The 23,124-nt window shown below is 36.1% G+C and overlaps 1 protein-coding gene across 4 annotated transcripts in view; it reads left to right on the top strand.

Moving 5' to 3' along the window:
* Ae2 (anion exchange protein Ae2) overlaps positions 1-23,124 on the top strand; it is a 105,068-nt gene that overhangs the window by 67,884 nt on the left and 14,060 nt on the right. For 3 of the 4 annotated variants that reach the window (XM_073074876.1, XM_073074879.1, XM_073074877.1), the window contains 7 exons: positions 6,837-6,999; positions 8,166-8,221; positions 11,037-11,158; positions 19,633-19,834; positions 21,156-21,257; positions 21,458-21,690; positions 22,230-22,383. In XM_073074876.1, coding sequence (XP_072930977.1) covers positions 6,837-6,999; positions 8,166-8,221; positions 11,037-11,158; positions 19,633-19,834; positions 21,156-21,257; positions 21,458-21,690; positions 22,230-22,383 — 1,032 coding nt within the window. Of the gene's footprint in view, positions 1-6,836; positions 7,000-8,165; positions 8,222-11,036; positions 11,159-14,543; positions 14,700-19,632; positions 19,835-21,155; positions 21,258-21,457; positions 21,691-22,229; positions 22,384-23,124 lie in introns of those variants that run through there. The other variant, XM_073074880.1, reaches the window with a different exon arrangement.

Raw genomic sequence — 23,124 nt, 5'->3', positions numbered from 1 at the left:
TCCACTGCTGTGCACGGGTGTCCTCTCAGAATGAGAAGGATTAGGCCATAGTCCACCGCGCTGGCCAAGTGCGAATTGGTAAACTTGAAACCTTTTTTTAAAGATTTCTTAGGTACGCAGGTTTCCTCACGATGTTTTCCTTCGTCGTTTAAGCAAGTGATAATAATTTTTAATACGCAAACTTTAAAAAATCAAGGTGCGCCGTGCGTGCCTGGGATTTGAACATCGGATGCCTAGCTCAAGAGGCCGACTTTCTTAAACACTAGGCTATCACTCCTTTATTATTGGCACAGTCCTCCTTTATTAAAATATCCAAACATAGCAAACAAGAATGCAGCCCACCTGATGGTAAGTGACCACTACCGCTCATTGACGTATGTTACCAACCCTGTAAAACATTAGAGTCCTTTCAGAACTTGATCACATATGCGTTAGGTATATCTCCCTTAGAACACCCTTCAAACCAGAACGCGGCCGCGCTGAACGTTGCTATTATGAAGCAGAAACGGGAGTGGCGGTGCTTCCGGAATCGAACCACAAAGTGCTCAATGTTCTAATCCTTTTCTACCTGTGATATATAAAATGGCTTGCAACTAACATTTTACAACTTTTTGAAACCAATACGAAGGACTCTCGATGTAGGTTTCTCATGTCATTCTACTTTATCCTTAAAACCAATCATAATTAATTTCCCAAACGCACGTATTTACGTATAAAATTAAAAGAAAAAAAAACTTTCTAAAAACAAGCTTTTATTACTTGTTAAAAAGAACTAAAAGTTAAAAATAATTTAACCCCTAATAATTTAAATACTTGCGTTTTTATATCAGACTCATTTTCTTATAAATAAAAGCATATAAAAAGAACAGTAGGTGTTCCTTGGATTAAAATCCACGCTAAAGGCCAAGACAGATACTTATTGAGATAAAACAGATAAGACTAAACTTTTTCCAAGTCCTTCAATGATTTAAATTATCGGGCTTAGACGTGTCAAAAGTGTAGCAAACTCCTCACTGTCAATTTTTAATTCAATAAAGTTAGGTGAGTTAATATCATACATCATGTGTGGGGTTTTGATGTTAAATCATAACTAACGAACAAGTTAATTAACTGAGTTTAGTGATCCATGATATTCCGTAAATGAACCCAAACAGGAGCCTTACTTAAATTTGAATAAAACCGAAACAGTGATACGATTCTATAGCTAGGACTGCGGCTTTATCGATGACTTACATAATATAAAAATAGGCGATTATGCCTTATAAGCAGGTTGATGTGTGAAGTCTACACATCTTTCACAATACTAGAGAGAACTCACAAGCATATAGATTTTCTCGCGACGTTCCCTTAGAATTATTTTTAGAGTATTGAACGACGTAATAACTCGAGTAAGTCTATTTTTGGAATTCACTGGCGGTAAAGGAAAAATATATATTTTTCTTTGAAGTTCTAATATTCGAGTAGCCTGGATATTTCTGAACGACTTGGACTAAAACGATTTCGCTTAAGTTCTTATAGGAGCATGATTAGTTTGTCACAATGAAAAGTTGTAAAGTCTTATTCTCCATGCACTGTAGATTTTTCATTATTATCTTTGCCAAGAAAAAATTCAATGGTGACTTTCCGCTATGTCAACAAAGACACGTGACAAAGTAATTAACATAACGTGTAACACGGACGGTACAGGGAGTTTGCCAGCGCGCATTCCTGCCCGGCCCTGACCTCCGTCACCTTGTCCACCCCACTCAATTGCGGCGTCTTTTTATATCTGATTCTTCAAATTTTCAATACTTTTATGTTGCTTTTTTGCTTTAAGATAGGTACATGGAGTGCCTTATTGTGTTTCTATTCCCGTCAATGCCGTAGGTAGCTATTATATGATTAAACACGATAAGAAAATAATAAATAAATAATCCTACACATTTTCTGAAATGTGTAGGATTATTTATTTATTATTTTCTTATTATGATTATTTTCTGAAATAAATTGCTCTCTTCAGACTCTACTAATTCAGTAGGAATTTAATGAATAACACTTAATTGGTTCATATTTATTATTATACAGTCCCTCCCTTTTCATGGGTAGCGCATGTCCAATAATGGACATCTAAGTGCTGATATAAATAGTCACGAAGGTTTCTCCTGACCTACCAGTCTATAGTAACTGTCAGCAACCAATCACTTAAATGAAATGACTCTTGTCAACTGCGCATAAATAAATATGTGAGCGCTAGTAGGAGATTTCCATGAACATTTCCGTGTCATAAAAGTACACGTGAAGTTACATGGTCCCAGTTATTATTATTAGTAAGAAACTTAAAAACTTGTTGGTAACTTCGTGCGTTTTGATACTTTCGATGGATTAAACATCCACCAACTCGTTAAAACATGGCAACCCTCTGAAATACATACCTGAATAGAGTTGTGAGTGAGTGCATGAAAATAGGTTACAATCTGGTATTAGATATTACTATCGCTATGTTACTATAAATACATGTAACTCCCAAATGCGTTATCGAGCGAATATTACTCGTTCATAGTTGTGTCCGGCTAAAAACTAATCCATCCACGAAATGGGATGCGCTGGAAATACCTCGGAAATAAAAACATTCCACGAATCATATATCCAATTAAGTGCGTATGAGAGAGAAATGCAACTATGCAAGTAATAAAGCCAACAATGCAGTTTCTCTATTGGTCCTATATCTATTGTTATATTCGTTTTTTGGTTTACTATTTTTATTGACAGCCCCGCCTCGGTGGCATTGCATGAATTCGCCCCTGTGGATGGTTTTTCAAATGAAAAAATCCTTTACGTCTACAAAGCCCTTTATTCCTGAGTGTAAATCCGATCAAAAGCGGTCCATATAAGAGACAGAATGGTTCAAATAATACTTCATATTTGAAACGTATCGTGCAAAAATTACAGGTAGCCGCTTTAAGAAATGCTATCGGACACTTAATTTTTATTTGTATATGTGTACTCGTATCTTAAATCTAGGAAGCCTTCAGTCAGCACCAGCACGCATCATTTCCCAAAACAGTCACGTAGGTAGGTACTTATCTCTTATCGGTGTTTTAGTGATTACGTCTTAGGAATCTGCAGACCGGCAGTCACCTACCGTCAATCCGGTTAAGCTGTAATCCATTTTTTTTTTGTTTTTAGCCGAATTTAAAGAAGAATTTACATTTATGTAATAGAAGTTGGAAATGACGTCTATTTAGTTAGATGGCTTCTGAGATCATAGACACCTGTCGATCAATTTAAAATCTTAAAACTTTTCTCCGTTTAGCGGTTTCTTGTAAGAACCCCCTTTTTGTTTTCAAGCTGTTTTATTTTTAGTATTTATTGTTACTACTATATTATTATAGCGCTCACCTATATATTCTCTGTAAATATTTGAAGTCTCTATCTATTACGGTCCAAGAGATAGAACCCTGTGATAGGCAGACAAACGGTCAGACAGCGAAGGCTTAGTAGTAGGGTTCCGTTATTACCCTTTGGGTATGGATCCCTTAAAAGGCGAGGAATTCTATATTCTACTGGAATTATAAATTACGTATTTCGAATTTTTAAAACTATTACTTTTCATAGGAATAACGTATTTGAACACGTATACATAAAAGTTATGCTAAGGTACTTTATTTTTTTATTTTCTCTTTAATAACCTATTTCGCGACGCACTTAAGCTCGATTCCATCAAAGTAGATATGAGCTTTCTGTAATTCAGACTTCGAAGACATGTTTCTTTTTCAGTTGTTGCTATTTATTGCGTAATGGCTTTGTTAATACGATTAATTAGAGAGAAATATTTGGCTGTTCCTAGCGGAAATCGGTAATTTGTTGCCGGTTACATTTATTTTATATTGTGAGAACTTTTCAATCGGTGATTATGTAGGTACTTATACCTACATAATCACCGATTGAAAAATTCTCATCACGTCGTGAAATTTGGCAACAGCACAAAATTGTAAATGGTATTTCAGGATTGTTAGTGTATTTCCGACTACTAGAAAATAATCAACAAATTGCTACCGTTATTTTTATCTTCTGAAGATTAAAACAAGTCTGCTAGAACCCTTACGTGTGGAACCAGTCTCTTTGTCACGGGCTTAGCGGTTGTACAATGGAAACTTGTATCACGTGTTATTGTGTCACTTTGTAAAGAATAACTGTCTCTTATCTATTTAAAACGTATTTTACGACTCCATGAATTTTGAATGCATAAAATAAATAAGTTTCTTGTCAGTTTAACTAAGAATCTAATACGAAACTTTCCGTACAGCAGATCACCATAGCGATCGATATGCCACCAGGGTGGTTATTATAAGGGTATTTAAACTTTACCAGTTGAATTCTTATATGTCTGAGCTTATTCGATTCAACAAGGATTAAAGATAGGGGTGTAAATGTACGGATGGGCCACTAATGGAGTCATGGAACGTGCGCCGTCAATGCAATTCACGAATCACCGGTCAATTGCAGATTTCATAAAGTGTGGGCCGCTCGATTTATTGGAAGTTTTAAAAAATCTGCAGGATAAAATTTCACGTTAAATTAAGAGCTCTCGAATTTCTCCATAACAGTTTTGTACCCTTTATACACAACGTTAGGTACGTTACTCACGTTAAATATGGAAAAAATTGGACGAATGTTAATTGGTACTCACTCTCTACCTACGTCCACATAATATTTGTATTCAATATACTTATATCAAAGAGAAGTCTTATTTTATTTTGTTCGCGATACTTTAGGCAGCCGCTTGGCCTTTTTCTACTTCAGAGTTTGTATTACGATTATACTAAATCTGGCTGGTGCGTGTACTGTGTTTACGGTAGATCCAGAATTGGAGACATAGAAAAAACATTTAATATGTTTTTTTTTTTTCATTTCTCTAAGAAATATATGCTGTAGTAATTATGTTCTCATGGTGTTTGAAGGGTGGTGCGTACCTGTAGGTAGACTTCAACCCTTTCTGAGAGGAGATCTGTGCCCAGTATTGGGACAGTTATTCCTACATATATTGTAAAATTTGAATTGTGTACCTAGTAGGGTTTGATAGATAAAGCGAAAAAAGTAAAAAATCAGCGGTTTCCATTATGGTTACCCCCATTTTTATTAATTTTTTTATTTTTAGTATTTACCGTCATAACAGCCACTCTTATAAATGTTCTATATAATTTCAAGTATCTATCTATTGCGCTTCTGGAGATAGAGTCCTGTGACCGACTTGTAGGCAGACAGACAAGGTTTAATAATAGGGTTCCGTTTTTACTTTTTGGATACGGAACCTTAAAAAGTACGTCCAACGTGATCACACATAACTCCCTTGGCATTGTCAAATGAGTCATGTGTTAAAGATAGAGAACAAATATTAGGAACACGAGAACAGTCTAATAAAAGATATATGCTTGTAACTTGTAAGTAGCATGCAGAGGAAATGTTCTTGTGAAATCAGATACTTCAACAGTTTCCTTCAACATCTTATTTGACTTCACTTGTAAATAGTACTTGGGTTGAATTGTAGGAATCTGATTTAATTTCACCTACATTCGCAGTTTCTATTGACTTCATTTGTGTTGGTCTAACTGAGAATTACAGAACAAATAAATATTTAATGTCATTTAAATTGCACAAGTTTGCCTATATACCTACCTAGGTATAGGCAAACTTGAGACATTTCACTTCATATCACTATATGAATTTATCTTGTTTCCACTATCGTGGCTGTAATACGATTTCAAACATCATTATGCATGTAATTTTAATTGTAATGACTTTGTCGTCATCTCATTACTGGGCAAAGCTCTCAGAGTGAGAGAGCTTTAGGTCATAGCCTGCCAAAACTAAATGAGATTCGAACCCCGCAGCACCAACTGAGAGGCTGTATTTCAACCACTACGCTATCACTGCTTATTAGAGTTTATATCACAAGGAAATATTGTTTCAGATTTTAATTAAATACTTTATTAGCTTTACTTGTGCCTAATGCAAATCTTGGGCAACAGTAGTTTGATCTCTGTCATCTTCAGGTTTACAACTGATACTGATAATATAGCCTAGGCCTTCTATTCAATTGTTTTGAAAGACTGCTGTGTAATAAGGAAACCGAAGATTTGTCTTATTATAATAATTATTATAAGCTCTTATACGGTCTACAATAACTACGACTTGACTTAAATATTTTACTAGTGTTTGTGAATGATAACGATTTCACTACTGTTTGTGAATGATTATTATGTTTGTGAATGACCACACATAAAAGCAAGTAGGTATCAACAGAATCAACTAAACCCCGATCTGATAATAAGTATACTATACTGATTCATTGTTAAGGGCTGTCCAGCTGGTTCGAACCCCCGGAGCCCTTTGCACATGTAAACCGGTATGTAACTACTGTACCGGTGTAGGTACTAAGTTCGGTACTACAAATACTCTACTACGCGGGTTGAGATTTATCAATAAGTTTGGGCTTGCCAAATTCGAATAATGTCTTAAATATGTTGCGTATTTTATAGTGTTTGAAAAATCGTTATGAAAGAGGCAAGCGTTAGTTCTACAAAATACAGTTTATATAAAACCATGGATCAAGGATTAAAGTGAACTCAAAAGTGCAAAATGATCCATCAACAATTATTTGCAATGGATTTCAGTGGACAGAGGAATAATAGTACTATTTATGGACTAATATGTATTTTTAGACTACAAAAGCGATGGGAGCACACCTTGTTTTATTTGCAGCGAAATCTCTGCCGTAAATAAGTATGAATGATCGCTTAACAGCCGGTGGACTGTCAGCTCGTTTACTGCTATTATACCATCCATGTTCTTCACAGGGGCAAGGCGAAGACGAATTGAGACTCGACGACGAGATGGAGCGGGTGGTGTGGAGCGAGGGGTCCCCGCCCCCGAAGCTGCTGGTCTCCGGCGACCCCGTCCGCGACGCGCATGCACCGCTGCCACAGCAACCACCTACTTACGATGAACACATTGCTCAAGGTATGCATTCTTCTTTTATATAATATGGGAGTAGCTGACGAACATTCAGTTCCACCTGATGGTAAATGGCTACTGCCGCCAATGAACTATTATCAACCCAAGATAGGATTACATATTCCTACCTAAGGTGCGCCACAGATGCGCCGCTACTCCTGAGAACTAAGCTGGAAAGCCTCGGATAAGTATGTCTCCCTTACCACACCCTTCAAACCAGAACACTGCAGCGCTTAACATTGATGTTATGAGGCAGAAATAGGTGTCGCGGGTGGTAGAAAGGGTTCTACCACCTTCATGGGTTTCTATACATCATTATGTTTTAGAACTGTTCGGTATTGGAATCAGCTGAAATAACGGTTTCAGCTTTAGTTTACCATAAAATGTTTGAATGTTGGATGTTTTATGAAAATTTTAAAACAAGTTTAAAAAGTACGTCTCCTATTAAAATCATAACGACAGTTACATTTAAAGCTTTCTGATTTAGTAGAACAACTTCTTTGGCTTCTAGACCCCATGCCCTTCTCAGAATGAAGTTGTCAAAGTGCGCATTGGTAAACTTTACTCTCCTTGGAAAACTTTTCTATAAGCTATAAGGTAGATTGCATAGGTTCCGTCGCGATTTACTCGTACACCGTTGAAGCAATTGTGCATTAATTTTTAATATGCACATAACTTCGTAACTCCAAGCGAGATGCTTATCTAGGATTTAAACCAAGAACTCTCAGCGTGAGAGTTCGCATTACAGACAGCTAGACAACGACAATGCACTTATCATCATCATCATCAACCCATTACTGTCCCACTGCTGGGCACGGGTCTCCTCTCAGAATGAGAAGGATTAGGCCATAGTCCACCGCGCTGGCCAAGTGCGTATTGGTAGACTTCACATACTTTTGAGATTATTATTTTTTTATAAATCTCTCAGGTATGCAGGTTTCCTCACGATGTTTTCCTTCACCGTTTAGCAAATGATAATTAATTTCTAATACGCACATAACTTTGAAAAATCAGGCGTGCCTGGGATTTGAACCTCGGACCCCTCGATCGAGAGGCCGAGTTTCTTAACCACTAGGCTATCACTGCCACTTACGTATATGTCTGTGAATTCATGTATCTAAAACTTTCAATTAAGATCAGAAATAGTTGCTTGAAATATATATTGCTTTCAGATTCTACAGCGAGCTCCCCTGCGAGGGGACCTGTTGGTCCCACGTCCAATACACAGGTATATATTGAATTATAAAATATTATATTCAAGTACTTATATTTCACCGTACCTAAGATCATGATCGAATTCAAAGGAGGTAAGGAATAGCGTGTCTGTTCAGTTCATAATCAAATCTGTAGAGTTTATTGAAAACTAGAATGCCTAAAAATAGAGATGGTCCGAGTACTATATTTACCGTGAAACCGAATACGGAGTATTCGGTTTCATTTTTGTTAAACCTAGTAGGTAGTCCACCGAAGAACTCGTTACAGTAATGGCGCGAAAATAGATTTTTGTGTGCCGAGCGGATGGCGATCGCTAATTTTCAAAAACGGGTAATGTCTATGAAGATAAAGGGAACAAACTACTACTAAAATAGGCATACAGCCTTGTGTTCTAATTCTAACTAAGTAGTATCATGGTGATAACCGATAGTCATAAAATTTTGTAGACAAACGTGTCTGACAACGTTCCAATTCAGAATAAGACGTAGGGTACTTTTTATCCCAAAAAAAGTCCCCAGATACCCCTGAATGCGAGGGAAGCCGCGGGTAAAAGCTAGTTAACGATATAATTATGAATCATAAAGATAAAGAAAAAAGTCAATCCGAATCAAAAAAGACGGACTAGTAACAAAATATTCAACTACTTAAAAATGTAGCCTATATGACTCCCGCTATTTCGACGAATCTGAAGGCATCTCATATGTTAAAAACCGTAAAGCCGTTTGGGCTGTACGGCGTGCCAAAATAAGAGAGAGGTGACTGAGAGGTATCTACCTTACCACTGTTCAAACCAGAACACAGCAGCGCTAACCACTACTGTTAAGCAGACAGTAATAGGTGTCGCGGTAGTATCAATACCTTGGAAGTTAGGGCATTATTAATGTATGTAGTAGGTAATTGTAGGCTTTTGATTTCCCACTGCGCCAGTTCATGTAAATAATGAAATGAAATTAACGATGTATTATTCAAATTAATCGGTTTTCTATTTAGCGGGATTTGTGCATTTGAACCATAGATTAGTAAAGATTACTTACTCCTAATACTGTCTATTTTTGTGGTTGAAAAATATTAAAAAAAAAATAGTTTATTAGATTATTTACGAATTAAACGATATTTCTCCGCACTTTTTCTTCGATTTCGCGTTTTTGCACCACTTAACTGCGCATGTCGGCTTTGATCGGGAAGCCGGGAAGTTTAATAGGGAGCCACCGTTTACCTTTTTAATTTATAACTTTTTACGGGAATCTAATCAAAATAATAAAAATTCTGTGGAATTTAAATATTTTTGATAGCTTATAATTTTGTTAATTACTTAAATGTAATTTTAAATTTTAACGTAGCCTGTATTCTACTTAAGTTGTGAGACCCATGCCTAGTTATGCACGGGTCTCACAACTTAAGTAGAATACAGAGAATTGTGTTAAAAAATATTACCAATTAATTTCTCTTTGAAACGATTCAGTGGGTACCTAGATCGGAGGCTGGAATATAAGCTTACATGCGGCATGAGTGACTTCGTAAACGTAGTCTAATTATACTCGTATACGTCGAAAGGATTAAAATTTACATTCAGAAGGTCCATCGGAGTAGAACCACAAAAGGTTGAAAATATACAAATAGATAAACTATTATTACGGACTTAGAATTATATTCTTCAAATATGACAAACGCAAATCCCTATCATCATCATCATCATCATCAACCCATTACTGTCCCACTGCTGGGCACGGGTTTCCTCTCAGAATGAGAAGGATTAGGCCATAGTCCACCGCGCTGGCCAAGTGCGTATTGGTAGACTTCACATACCTTTAAGATTTTTTTTTTATTATTTTTTTTAATCTCTCAGGTATGCAGGTTTCCTCACGATGTTTTCCTTCACCGTTTAAGCAAGTGATAATTAATTTCTAATACGCACATAAATTTGAAAATCAGAGGTGCGAGGTGCCTGGGATTTGAACCTCGGACCCCTCGATCGAGAGGCCGCGTTTCTTAACCACTAGGCTATCACAACGAATATTTACAGCATGTGTCCCTATCACATGCTGTAAATATTCGTTGTCAAACGTATTGAAACAATTTATTACAGCACCATTCCAATGGATAATGACGAACTGTCAATATGACTTAAAGATGAGGTACGGCTGTCGTCCAAAGCCTTGTGGATGCTTTATTCACCATGTTACTGTGAATCAATACATATGTACCTAAATCATTTTCACAAGGGCGATGCTTTTCACAAGTTTTATCCACCGTAGGTACATTACAAATCACATATTGTAATCGAGTTTTTATAAGATGTGATTTGCTTAGGTACCTCATTAGTCATTATGTCTGATTGCCTCATAATGTTAAAAAATTGTACACATGTAGGTAAATATGCGCTTAATTGTATAATAATACAATGGTGCAATGGATCTCCATAACGAAACAACAATAATATAAAAATTACGTTTGTTATTTTGTTTAAGAATTAGTAGCAACATTACCGTTCATCTATCACGATTTTAGTTTAGTTCATTCTTTGATTAACTGAACAAGGGATCTAGTCGTATAACGTCTGTTATCAATAATCAATTTTAAACAACTTTTGCCTACTAAAGATCGAAAATTTGGCAAGCTTTATATGCAATCGTAAATTTCGATATTCTGTAGAAAGTGGCAGATATTTGTTAACATTAATTAATTATTAAGAACGGGCGTAACTCGAGAAAATATATTCGACCACCATCTGTGACCACTTTTCATATGACGTAATAATAGAACAGTTTTTTTTAAGTGTTTGTGTATTCGATAGACCGATTCCTTACCTATTATATTGTTGCGTGTAGATGTCGAGTGCGGAGGGACTACGTGAAGAGGAGCGCCACGTGCAGTTCGATGGTGACAGCGACCAGCGCGCCGCCGACATCCTGGACGACGCCAGCGACGAGCGCAGAAAGGAACGGAACGAGTGAGTACTTTTAAACACGCTTTTATTAGCTTGGGTTGTATCTATGTATGTATGGGGTGCTTGATATTTTAAATGTTACAATCATTCTATTGGCAATTATCTATGACAGAATAGTTATGAACCCCGGTATAATGCACCCTACGCTTTTTTCTCTAAATTGAAACTCTCTACTCTTAAACTCTTTGTTATTAAAATTTATTTTCTAATTTTTAGTTCGATTAGCAATAAAGCGTGTTTTTTTTAGTATTTTTTTAAACTATTATTATACGCTAAATGTACGACCACTTAAAGTTAAACATTAAATGTAATACAGATGTAAACGTGTTAATGAGAATAAAATATACAAACTTTATCTACTAAAAAATAAAACAACAAAAAAGAGAAAAAAGTAATATAGGGCAAGTACTCTTAAATTAAACATTAAATTAAACACTAATTTTAATTTAGATACCTTGATAGCCTTTCTAAAAGCAGCTAGGGACATATTATTCATGTCGATTTTCGTGGATTCACTACGCTTATTATAGAGACAGTCTTGCAATAGGAGAGTTTGATCCCAATTTTGTTTTACCATGACAAATACTTGCGAATACAATGACAAGATTTTTTTATCATGAAGTAGCCTACTAGGATTCAGCCCATCTGATGGCAGGTGCCACTATCAAAGATGGGCATCTTTAAATAATTTGACAATTTTGTAAAGTCCTATTTTAATTCTGCCATAGATGTATTGCTATCCTTGAGGACGAAGTTGTAAGTAATGCGTTTATTTGTCGTCAGGATGTAAATTAAAATATTTTTCTACATGTTTGACCGCCAAACAAATCCGTCATAAGAGAAGGTTTACTCTCCAAAAGATTATAAAAAACTAAAACTTTGTTTGAGTTCTCGGGATTTGCGCTGGCGGTCGTGTTCGTTAGTTGAAATTTTAAAAATTATTTCTATGTAAGACTGTTAGTGCACGCTCTCACAAGGATTATGCTTGCATAAAAATAGAATATAAAGTTATTATACATTTTGTCCAATTAATATATGATTAATTACTGATTATTTATTAAAAAAAAACAGTGATAGCCTAGTGGATAAGCCTAGCCTGGTTAAGAAACTCGGCTTCTCGATCGAGGGGTCCGAGGTTCAAATCTCAGGCACGCACCTCTGATTTTTCAAAGTTATGTGCGTATTAGAAATTAATTATCATTTGATAAACGGTGAAAACGAAACGGAAAACATCGTGAGGAAACCTGCACATCAAGAGATTTATAAAAAAAAACCCAAAGATATGTGACATCTACCAATACGCACTTGACCAGAGCGGTGGACTATGGCCTATACCTCTCATTATGAGAGGAGACCCGTGCCCAGCAGTGGGACAGTAATGGGTTGTTGATGAATTAAAAAAAACACTTTTTGTTTTTATTGTGGCACGTTATACACCGACATCGCTCAACCGATTTGGTGGGTGCGAATCGTTAGTTCTTGCTTAGGAGATAGGATATTTTTGGTGCCCATAGCGTTGTCGTCGAGATCTATTTTGTTTAGGAAGGAGATTGTTTGTTATTACGTTTATGTTGACGTCCCTTCTTTGAAAGTTTATTCGTTTCGACAATAATTTTATACATAACTAGTGCCTACCTGTAATAAGAACAAAAAAACTACTTTTTGCATTATATGTTAAATTCCGTCAACCCGTGTGGACTAGATAGGAATGAGACATACGTATACGCTCTGAAACATTACCCTCCGTAGTCAGGTTAATATGTTATCTTTATTGTTTACATAAACTTTTTAATAAGATAGCATTAAACAAAATTATCCCACGAATTTAACGCTATGTTACAATTAGTTACTTTCCTACTCGTTCTAAACATGTGTCACAAAATATGTATGTCACACAAGATTGTGCCATAAATATAGCATAGTTATTGTTTATAGTATATTGAATTAATTACGTGTTGAAGCAAACTCCCTTGAGGTGTTCCAACTAATGACCTACTCAAGTTATCAAGACACATTTGACGAACTTTATATAAAACTCATAAAATATATTTATTGGTCCATGGGTAGTACTTACCAATTAATATCGAATCATTTATAAGTTTTTAAATCAACTGTAAGTTCAGATATTTTTTTTATTTATTATAAAAATCCTTCCTTGTCTTGTTATTTTGAAATTTACAAACGTTATTCGTGAGTTTGTTTATTCAAGTAGGTATAAATAAAATTGAGAGTTTGAATTTAAAATACTTTCGTCAATGGCGTCGGTTTATTTCTAACAATACTAATTGTAATACATTCTAGGGAAATGCCAAATGAGACATGTGACTTTGAAATAAATTATACACCGCAGTCTATTTTCGTTCGACACAGATGTTTTAAAGTAAAAGTAATAATAACAATTTGTTGGATAATTTATTTTTCGGTCGATATTTAAAGATGTACCTACTAAAGTACATGCTAAAGTAGTTTCCTACCTTTTTTTGTTTGCGAAGGGGAAAGCTTTAAAATCACTCTCTCGTGAGCGACGGGGTGTTATATGGGAGTCTCCCTCAAACTACCCCAGTGGTCCTTCTCAGCTCTGGGTAGGGGAATCCGGGTTCTCCAAAGGAACGCGATCGGAGCCCTTTTCGCGTGTTGCCCCGCCGTCGGGCTCAGCCTAGATGACCATGACGCTCATGTCACTGTCTGGTGTCAATGCCGTCCTGCCCGAGATATTTGACCGGGCGTTTCGAGTTCCCCCTTTTGCCGCCTACAGCCTAGATGCCCCTATTTAGACGACTCTTACGATAGTAAGAGATATCGTGGGCGTGTTCTTTACCTGGAACTATGTTCGAGAACAACTTAGGAAGTTAAGTTATCTAGATACTAAGTAGTTCCTCTTAATGCATAATTCCCTTTCTCTTTAGACCGATGATTTATCTCTGTACATTTATGAAGTGGCTCCTTCTACTTATTCCACGAAGCTCACTTAAACATAAGTAGATCTCACGAATTTTTCCAGAATCGCTTCAGAAAACTACATATTGTGTTGTTGAAGCAGAAACATAATATATTTTAGTATTGATCTACCGTGTGGTTAAATCACATGTTGAACTCAAGTGCAAGTCTATTTATGCTCAACGGAACACGACTTCACTATTCACAGATTCGATGTTCAATAATAGATAACAATTGTGACGTTCAGCTAGAAGAAAATCGAATAAAGCTATTGTGTGTGTTGACATGTGGTATATGCATTTATATATATATTAATAACTTGGCTTGCTCGCGGCTTGGGAGTGCACTTTAGATGTAGATCACTGTGCGGAAGTGTCACCTGGGAGCGTTTGCAACAAAAATAGTATACACACTCCCGTGACTTTGGCATTGTCCCTAGTTTCACTAAAGGTAGTCAAGTCGCGTCGGCCCTCCGAGCGGTTCGCATGTGGCGAACGCATTTCCCGTGTAGCACCCTAGGGTGCTTTCGTGTTCGGTACCCAGGATTTGTTCATTAGCAGACCATGCCCGTGACTTACTCCCGCGCCTCCGAAGTGGCGCACAAGCGGTGAGTGCGGGGTCATCGCATCACGATAATCGAATGACATGAACTAATCATTAATTTGGAATGAGCAATCAAATATGAATAATGAGGATTATTATTAGTTTTGCAAGAGAGATATTAGCATAGGTATGCAACGGGATATATGCAATCCTCTCATACGATTAAAGTATGGTTCTAATTTGTTTTGTAAAATTATATTATGTACCTTATGGACACAATATTCCTATCTTTATTTATTTTCGTTTACCTAATCCCATTTATATATTGTAATCTTTTATACGTAATGGTATAGTTATATAGCGATGGACACTATGGACAGTTGCCATCAAATCTTGTAATCGATTTTTTACTCATATCCAATAATATGATGATGCTGACGTTTGATACACTGAAATAAACAATATTAAAATCTATAATGTTCCCTTCATTTCATTCATCCAAACAATGTACTCTACATTGTGTTTTCCTTTCCTATTATTTTTTGTTTGACGTAGTTCGGGTAAATTTTCCGATCGTTAAAATGGATTGTCAAGTTGCCTTTCCCGCGGAGTTACGTTTAATACTGTTGTAAAATAATATCAAACAATCCAGAATACAATCAGCCATTACTTGCAGTGGTAGATTTACACATTTTCAGGCTATTCAAATTTTGCCGCCTCAACTGACCTTTACAATTCGCAATTCAGAGCTGTCCAGACCAGAGGACCGACGCCCATTGCATTTCACTACATAGATTAGCATTATGAACAAATACGTTTAACTTACGGATTATTAATGTTTTCGCCGCCACTGCTGGGCAATTAAAAATTGGCGGAAATAAGGTTGGCCAAGATAAATTTGCCGCCCCTAAAATTTGCCGCTCTAAGCTCCAGCCTACTCATCCTATTAGTAAATCTTTTACTGATCGAGTATCAATAATATATCCTTTCCGTTTACCGAATGCATTCCAACCACTCAGATATAAGTGAGAAATAAGTTAAATTAGACGATATACCGAAGACGCTTTTTACGCTCACAGTTCCACTGGGTTCCCAGTGACGTGGATACCATGGACACACATAAAACGCATACACAAACACCCAGAACCAAGACAGATATCCGAGCTTATCATTCAGATGTCTATCTGACACCTCCACTACGCGGCTCGTCAGTTACGATTAGATAAAGCTTTAATAATTCACATTGGTACCATAAATTAGTAAAGATTACTCACTCCTAAAAAGAAAATGTAACCAGTTTTGACAATTGAAATAGTTGCGTAAAAAAGTTTTGCCACGTCTCCGTGCTAAAATGTTCCTAAATATTTGAAATACTTATTTATTTATTATGTAATTACGCAGTATTCGTCAAGAATTCAAATATTCAAATAAATAAGTGACACATCAGCCTTTTTGTGGCTTCATTCAATTCCAAGGCGGCGAAGAATCTTTACTTATCAAAGATTGGTACAAATGTACAAACATTTAAACCGCTGCCGTAAATGATTTTCAAACATTCACAATTTAGACTTAAGTAAGACCATACAATGTTTTCATAATAGGAGGGAATTTCGCTGGCAAACTGTCCAGTAGCTTAACACAGGGGTTCCCAAAGTGTGCGCCGCGGCGCCCTGGTGCGCCGTAGAAAGTAAAGAGGGGCGCCGTGAGTCGATCCTCTAATCATTGGACACCACAAATATTGGCGTTTTGGTCATCGATTCAAAATGAATATCCAAATTTAACATCCAAAGCATTAAAAAATTTCATTCCGTTTGCAACATCATATTTATGTGAAGCTGGGTTTTCAGATGTAGCTGTGATAAAGAACAAATATCGGAGCAGTGTCAAGTGATATTCCCCGCTTTGAAAAACTGCGCGGAGATCACTTAGCTCACCCTTCACATTGATTTGACTGAATAAATATCGTATTTTATTTTTGTTATCCTCAAGTCTTTCTTGTTGTTTTCCGTTTAAATTATTTTATAATAACGTATTGTACAATTTCATATTGTGGTGCTTTAAATTCGTTTCGATCAACCTAAGGTAACTACTATTATTGTAGTTACCTATTTCTTTCGACTGTCTTCTTCAAATAGTTAGCTAGGACAAGGCACAGGGCGCCGTGAAAGAATATTAAACTTGTAACTGCGCCGCGGGTTACAAAAGATTGGGAACCCCTGGCTTAACATAAATCTGACATGAAAGCACGTAGCAGATCGCTTTTCGAATGGATTTAATTAACCTGCACAAGATATTTAACACATGATGTCGGTTCTCCTACTATGTAACATCTTACTGACGTTTCATAATATCGCTTTGTTCCTGTTTTAAACGAGTTTCATAGCTCGTCTTATAGTTTCATTTATCGTCTTATAGGTTAAATATATTATTCTGTTAAATTTTCATAGTAAATTTATATTTTTGTGATAAATTTGGTTGGTGTTTAACTTTTTCACTGATTCTTTGCGTCCTCCCGCGACCGCTTTGCAATCCCAAAGTAGAGTCCCACTTTTAAAATATATATATTTATACAAACGCATATTTTTTATATTCTAGTTTGCTGAGTAATTTATTACAGTACCTACTCTAAATACATGTTTTATTGCGATTAATTAACTTATTAAAATGAGATAATAGATGTAATGTAGAACTAGATTTTCTTATGACTCCAGCAAGGGCAAATTTATAAACATGTTATTAAAATCTGTATTACGTATAAAATTTACTGACAGTAATTGAGTATGCAGTGCCTATTTTAATGATGTCATATATAACTTAATTGTATACCTAACTACTACGGATTTTAAATTTATTGAAATGTTCTATAATCACTCAAACCAGTGTTTGTACAAAATCATAAAATAAATGATTTAGGTATATACTGTTTGAAGCCTTTATGTTGATTGATGTTTTTGCATGAGTAGATCGTAAAAATCTTATAAGCGGTTTAGGTATATGATTAACCCAGTTTATATTTTTAATGATTATTAGGTATACTTACTCGTATATTAAGGTAGAAAAACAATTATAAACTGTCTTTGCTTACTTGTCTGTCATATTTTCGATTTCATGTACCTATTATCCGACTGCAAGGAAGCGGTAAGTTTACTCCTTTCTTCGTATGTAGATATAAAATATTCTTTAGCATAACATATTAAATATTCTCGTAACATTTAAATCGCCAGATGGATTTTTATAATTTTGGTAGCTTAAATTTGTCTTGACCCCAGGTGTTTCATACAGGTAGCGTTGTAAAGCAAAATCTGCAGATCCTTTTGTTTGAAGTGAAAAAAAGTAAAAGCTGCAATATGGATATAAAATTATAGAGATTCCAGAATATAATATAATTGGAATACTTAAGAAACATTTTAATAAAATACACTCAAGCGGCGCCGACTATTTATTTGGGCGGGCTATTCAGATTTTAGTAGACCTACACGTTATTTCTACTTATGGAAATCATGCAACTGCATTTTCTTACTCGATATGCCTCGCTAAAAGGGCACGTCACGAACGTCATGGGGTTGAATCAATTGTTTATAGCCACCCCAAATGTTATGCATAAAAGATTTACATTCACGACGACTGAAGTAACCTTGAAGCGTTTGTTTGGAGGTTATCTATATTCGCGGAAAATTATGCCTTTCGCCTTCCTCATGGTTATCATAGAAATATTTCTACAGAAATATTTATTGTGGTTGGACCTCGATTGGTAGTGACCTCTGCGCCACATCTACTCCTCCTATTATAATAGGCGTAGGTAATAATTAAGGGCATTCCATCTTAGACATCAATAGGTAAGAGAGACGTAATTACTTTCCTCGGGCCGCAATACTTAAAACCCGTTGACACTCAAAAAATATTACTAACTTTCGTTTCTAAAAATGATATTGAAAATTTCCGCTAACGATTAACTGAGGTAATGATAAAGTCACAATTTTTATATTTTTTTTTGTTTACTCTATCAAATTTAACGTTATTGGTATAATTTTCATAAAACCATAACAGCAGAATCCCATACCATCCCAGTAGGAATTAAACGGGAAAAAGAAAGGTCTTCCTAATTTCTAAAAAATACTATCAATTATCTTATAGGTAAATATGAAATTTATGTTTTTCGGTATGTCTCAAATCAGTTATCCTAAACAGTAGGAACAAAATTATTAAAATGAGATAACCTACATACATGCGATGTATTTTGAGTAGTGTTTTAAAATAGACCCTTCTTAGTACTGTTATCATGCATAGGTCATACTTATACTTACCATATTCCCATATCATACTTACCATATTCCCAATTTCTGACTGGAAAATAGCATGCAATTTGCTAATTGGCACTCCGAATCGAGTGGAAACGCATACAACTTATGTCGGATCATTTCTAATCTCCAATACCGCCTTCTATTTGCTCTTGGGTACATTCGCAATCAATAGCGTGTCTGGTGTCTGATAGGATATCGTTTGAAATTATTGGTCATTTCGCAACGAACTAGTATTGAAACCACCCCAAACGGAGTTGTTTTATTCGGAGATTTTTTTTCTGTTCTGGTTCAATGGGAGAAGCCTCTTTATTCAGGAATTAGTATTGACCATTTAACTTCAGTTGGTTTCTTTTTAGATTTACGATTTACTTCGAATATGAGTCGGTAGAACCCTTTGTGGTTCGATTCGGAGGCACCACCGCCGCACGTAGGTATTTCTGCCTTATAACAGTAATAGTAGTACTTACTTAGGTATTGCTGTGTTCTCGTTTAAAGGGTAAGGGAGACATACTTATAGGGGTAAAAACTAATTTGTGGCCGAGCTCAGGTAGACTCCAATCATATATGGGATTGACTACAGATGCCTATGGGCGGCTGTTGCCACTTACCACTAATTGGTACGCGTAGAAGAACAATATTATTTTGTAAATTAAAAAGTCTAATTTTAAAAATGTTAACAGTTTTTATTTTGTCCAGGCGTCACCTCCATCCGCACAAGTCGCGCAAGTTCTCGCTGCAGGAGGGCGGGCGCGGCGGCGGGCCGAGCGGCGGCGACAGCGAAGTCACGGTGTTGCCGACCACCGACGAAGCGCTGGCCGAGGCCGACCTGGATGACCTGCGAAGCCATCGGAGCGACGATCCGCGCGGATTGCGACGACATAATATCGTCAAGCCCAAGGTATATAACATCTACACTATAAGTTCGTCACAGATTTAGGCATTTTACATTTTATCGTGTTCTATTTTAACATTCTAAAATATATCGCATAGTGGTGGATTTCATTCGTAAAGACTGTACTCATAAATCTTATTGAACTATCATAGCTAAAAGAGTAGGAATAAAGTATAAGAGAGGTAAGCTCGGTACCTCTACTCGCCAACAAAGAATTAAGTACTAAATATAAATTTTAATAATATACCTACCTAGGTATATCTAAAATCGAGGTATATGACGTTACGTTATAACTATTTTTACCAAGACGGTCATAATACAAGTATAATACTTATTAATAATTGCATGATTGAAAACAACACACAATTTTGATATCAATTATTTTCTGATTGTCTACGAGTTTTTAAATTACCATAAAAAATATGAAGTTATTCATAGGTGTTGTGTTTTTACTGGATAACTAGATCCATTGTACGATAATTTACAAGCAATAAGTAGCTTATAGGTTGCCGAAGTCATTTTGTATAGGTACTTAAAATAACTGTCAAGTTTGTGCAGAGTCTGCAGAGCTTACCAGCTCCGAGGTGTGGTGAACTTGACACAATTTATATTCACTCCTAGTTAGGAGTTAGTTAAGTTAGCAACTCTTCTGGCATAATTTCATTGCCAGCTGACTGCCCCAGGTTAAAAAAACGTAGTAAAACGAATTAACTCCTATAAAATCAGGTCGATTCTAGCAGGCAAGAATTACAAAAACGTTTAAAATTTATTTTGGAGAAAATACACATTCGCAGAGAATAGTCACACTTCAACATTTTTAACGATCTCCCTCCTATGTATTTCCCAAACTAACTTTTACTTAATATTTTTGGTACCTACCTTGCAGCAATATAGAACTCAGTTTTTTAAGTTAAATTTTATAATTGTGCAGATTTATGGTAATATAATGAGCTATTATCCGAACCGAAATTAGGATAAATAATAAAGATAGTAAATAAGTAAGTACATAGTCAGACAGTGGTTGTGTTGTCGGTGACATTAGCATAAATTTGATAAAATTGGGGTTGCAAAATTATAACTTCTGAATATACTGTAATAATAGAGTAACGTCATACTTAGGTGTGAATGTATTAATTCTCAAAATAGCAAATTTGTGTACTTATTCATATTTTAAAATAATTTTAATTACTGTATGCTTATAAATCCACGCTTGCACATATGAAGATGAGGTTTCGTCGAAAGGTAATAAATAAAGACTTATTAAATATTTTGCTAAAATTTGATAGATTGTGATGAATATAGTAAAATATGAAGTACAAAATTTCAGGGTTCTACGGTGCATGTTAGCCGCAAGGATGGGAGCGACAAAGTTCAGAATATCTTGTCGGACCCGTCCTTGAAAAAGATGTACGACCACAGCCCGCACGCGGTAAGCTAACAATAAATTTATTATTTAGTGGATAAACGAATTTTCGCTAGTACAATGACAGATATGAGTGGTATTTGTAGATATAAATCGGCATTGATAATAATGATTATTGTAAAAATTTTTAGATATGATTTGTATTATATAATAGAATTGTAGGTGTTGTGAATAGTCTATTGTGAATCAGGATGTCGATTATGCAGGTGTTCGTCCAACTGGACGAGTTGCTGGCGACGGAGGACGGCGACGCCGAGTGGAAGGAGACTGCTCGCTGGATCAAGTATGAGGAAGACGTGGAAGAAGGGTCCGCCCGCTGGGGCAAACCTCACGTGGCGTCCCTCTCGTTCCACTCCCTGCTGAACCTGCGGCGATGCCTCGAGACAGGCGTGGTCCTTCTGGACCTTGAAGAAAAAGACCTGCCGGGCGTGGCATATAGGTACGCAATATTAAAGATTGATGTTGGCCAAGTGTTCGCGTGACGTTATAAGTGTGAAATTAACACAATTTAAATAATGTTTGTTAAATTTAAATAAGTTGAAACGCATGATTGCGTTATTTCATGTCTTACCGAGTTCTTACCATTTACCCTTAACTTTTCCAGTATAATGTAATAAATTGATATGCAGAAATGTGTAAGTCTTTAAAGGTGGTAGAACCCTTTGAGGTTCGGCTCTGGCGGCACCACCCACCTATTTCTGCCTAATAACAGCAGTGTTAAGCGCTGCTGTGTTCCGTTTTGTAGGGTGTGGTAAGGGAGACATACTTTTCCGAGGCGTTCCAGCTTAGTCCTCAGGGGTAGCGGCGCATCTGTTGCCGACATCAGGTAGGAATTTCTGGTCCTGTCTGGGGTTGATTACAGATGTCTATAGGCGGCAGTAGCCACTTACCATCAGGTGGATTGCATGCTCGTCTGCAACTCCTATATAATAAAAAAAAGTCTCATGATCCAGTCACTTACGTCATATTTTTATGAAGGGTTGTGGAGAGTATGGTGACTGAGGGGTTGATCGAAGAAGATGACAAGCCGATAGTGATGCGGTCACTGCTGTTACGCCATCGCCATGTTCACGACGAGCGTTTCCGTTTCTCCATCGGAGGTCGCAAGCAGTCCTCCTACACAAGCTTACAGGTAACACAAAATATCTGTCTAAACTAGCCTATAAGTTACTTAATATCCAGTATGCTGTAGAATGCCTTCCACTTGCGTACACCTCGCTATATGAATTGAATAGAAGAATAATGCAATATAATATTAGAAGCTATGCAAAATAGAAATATTATATGATATAATTTTAAGTACATTTAATTATACCTCAGTGGGCCTTAATTTAGGAAAATCCCGTTTATATGAAAAAATAAATAGTTCTTTAGCCAATATAATCAAAAGTTTCGTAAAACAGTGTGGCGACGGCGGCTTATTAAATAAAAAAAATACTTGGTGTATTATATATTCTAACACATTCTCCTTAGAACGAAAGGTTTCTTCCAGTCCTACATAAATTATATTGAATCGTTAATGTGACGTGTTCTTTCTATGTGCCGTGGCCGCCACCGGCCTTATTTTATTTAATTAAGCCAATTATATAATCCGATTTCAGTGCCGGAAAAACAAAAATTCCGCACTTTATCAGAATTATCAAATTTTCTTAAGTTTAGCGATAGGATAAGACCCACAATCTGTTTTATCATGCGATATAAGATTGTATAGCTTACGCACTTGTTGAGCTCCTGTATTGAATGACATCTTTTTTTAGACAATAAAGATACTTATAGTTTTGTTATTGTAGTAGTATGGATTTTTTCAGTTTCAAGGAAAGTTTCCGAGTAAAGTTTATTTCTTTGTTTCTTCAAAACATAAACCGATAACTAT

This window comes from Epargyreus clarus, unplaced genomic scaffold, assembly GCF_041222505.1.
Source record: "Epargyreus clarus isolate Ecla_fem2 unplaced genomic scaffold, WU_Ecla_fem_2.2 ptg000007l, whole genome shotgun sequence".
NCBI classification, from domain to species: domain Eukaryota; kingdom Metazoa; phylum Arthropoda; class Insecta; order Lepidoptera; family Hesperiidae; genus Epargyreus; species Epargyreus clarus.
Note: the sequence above shows the minus strand (reverse complement) of the source record. Positions and strands in the feature narration are given on the sequence as shown.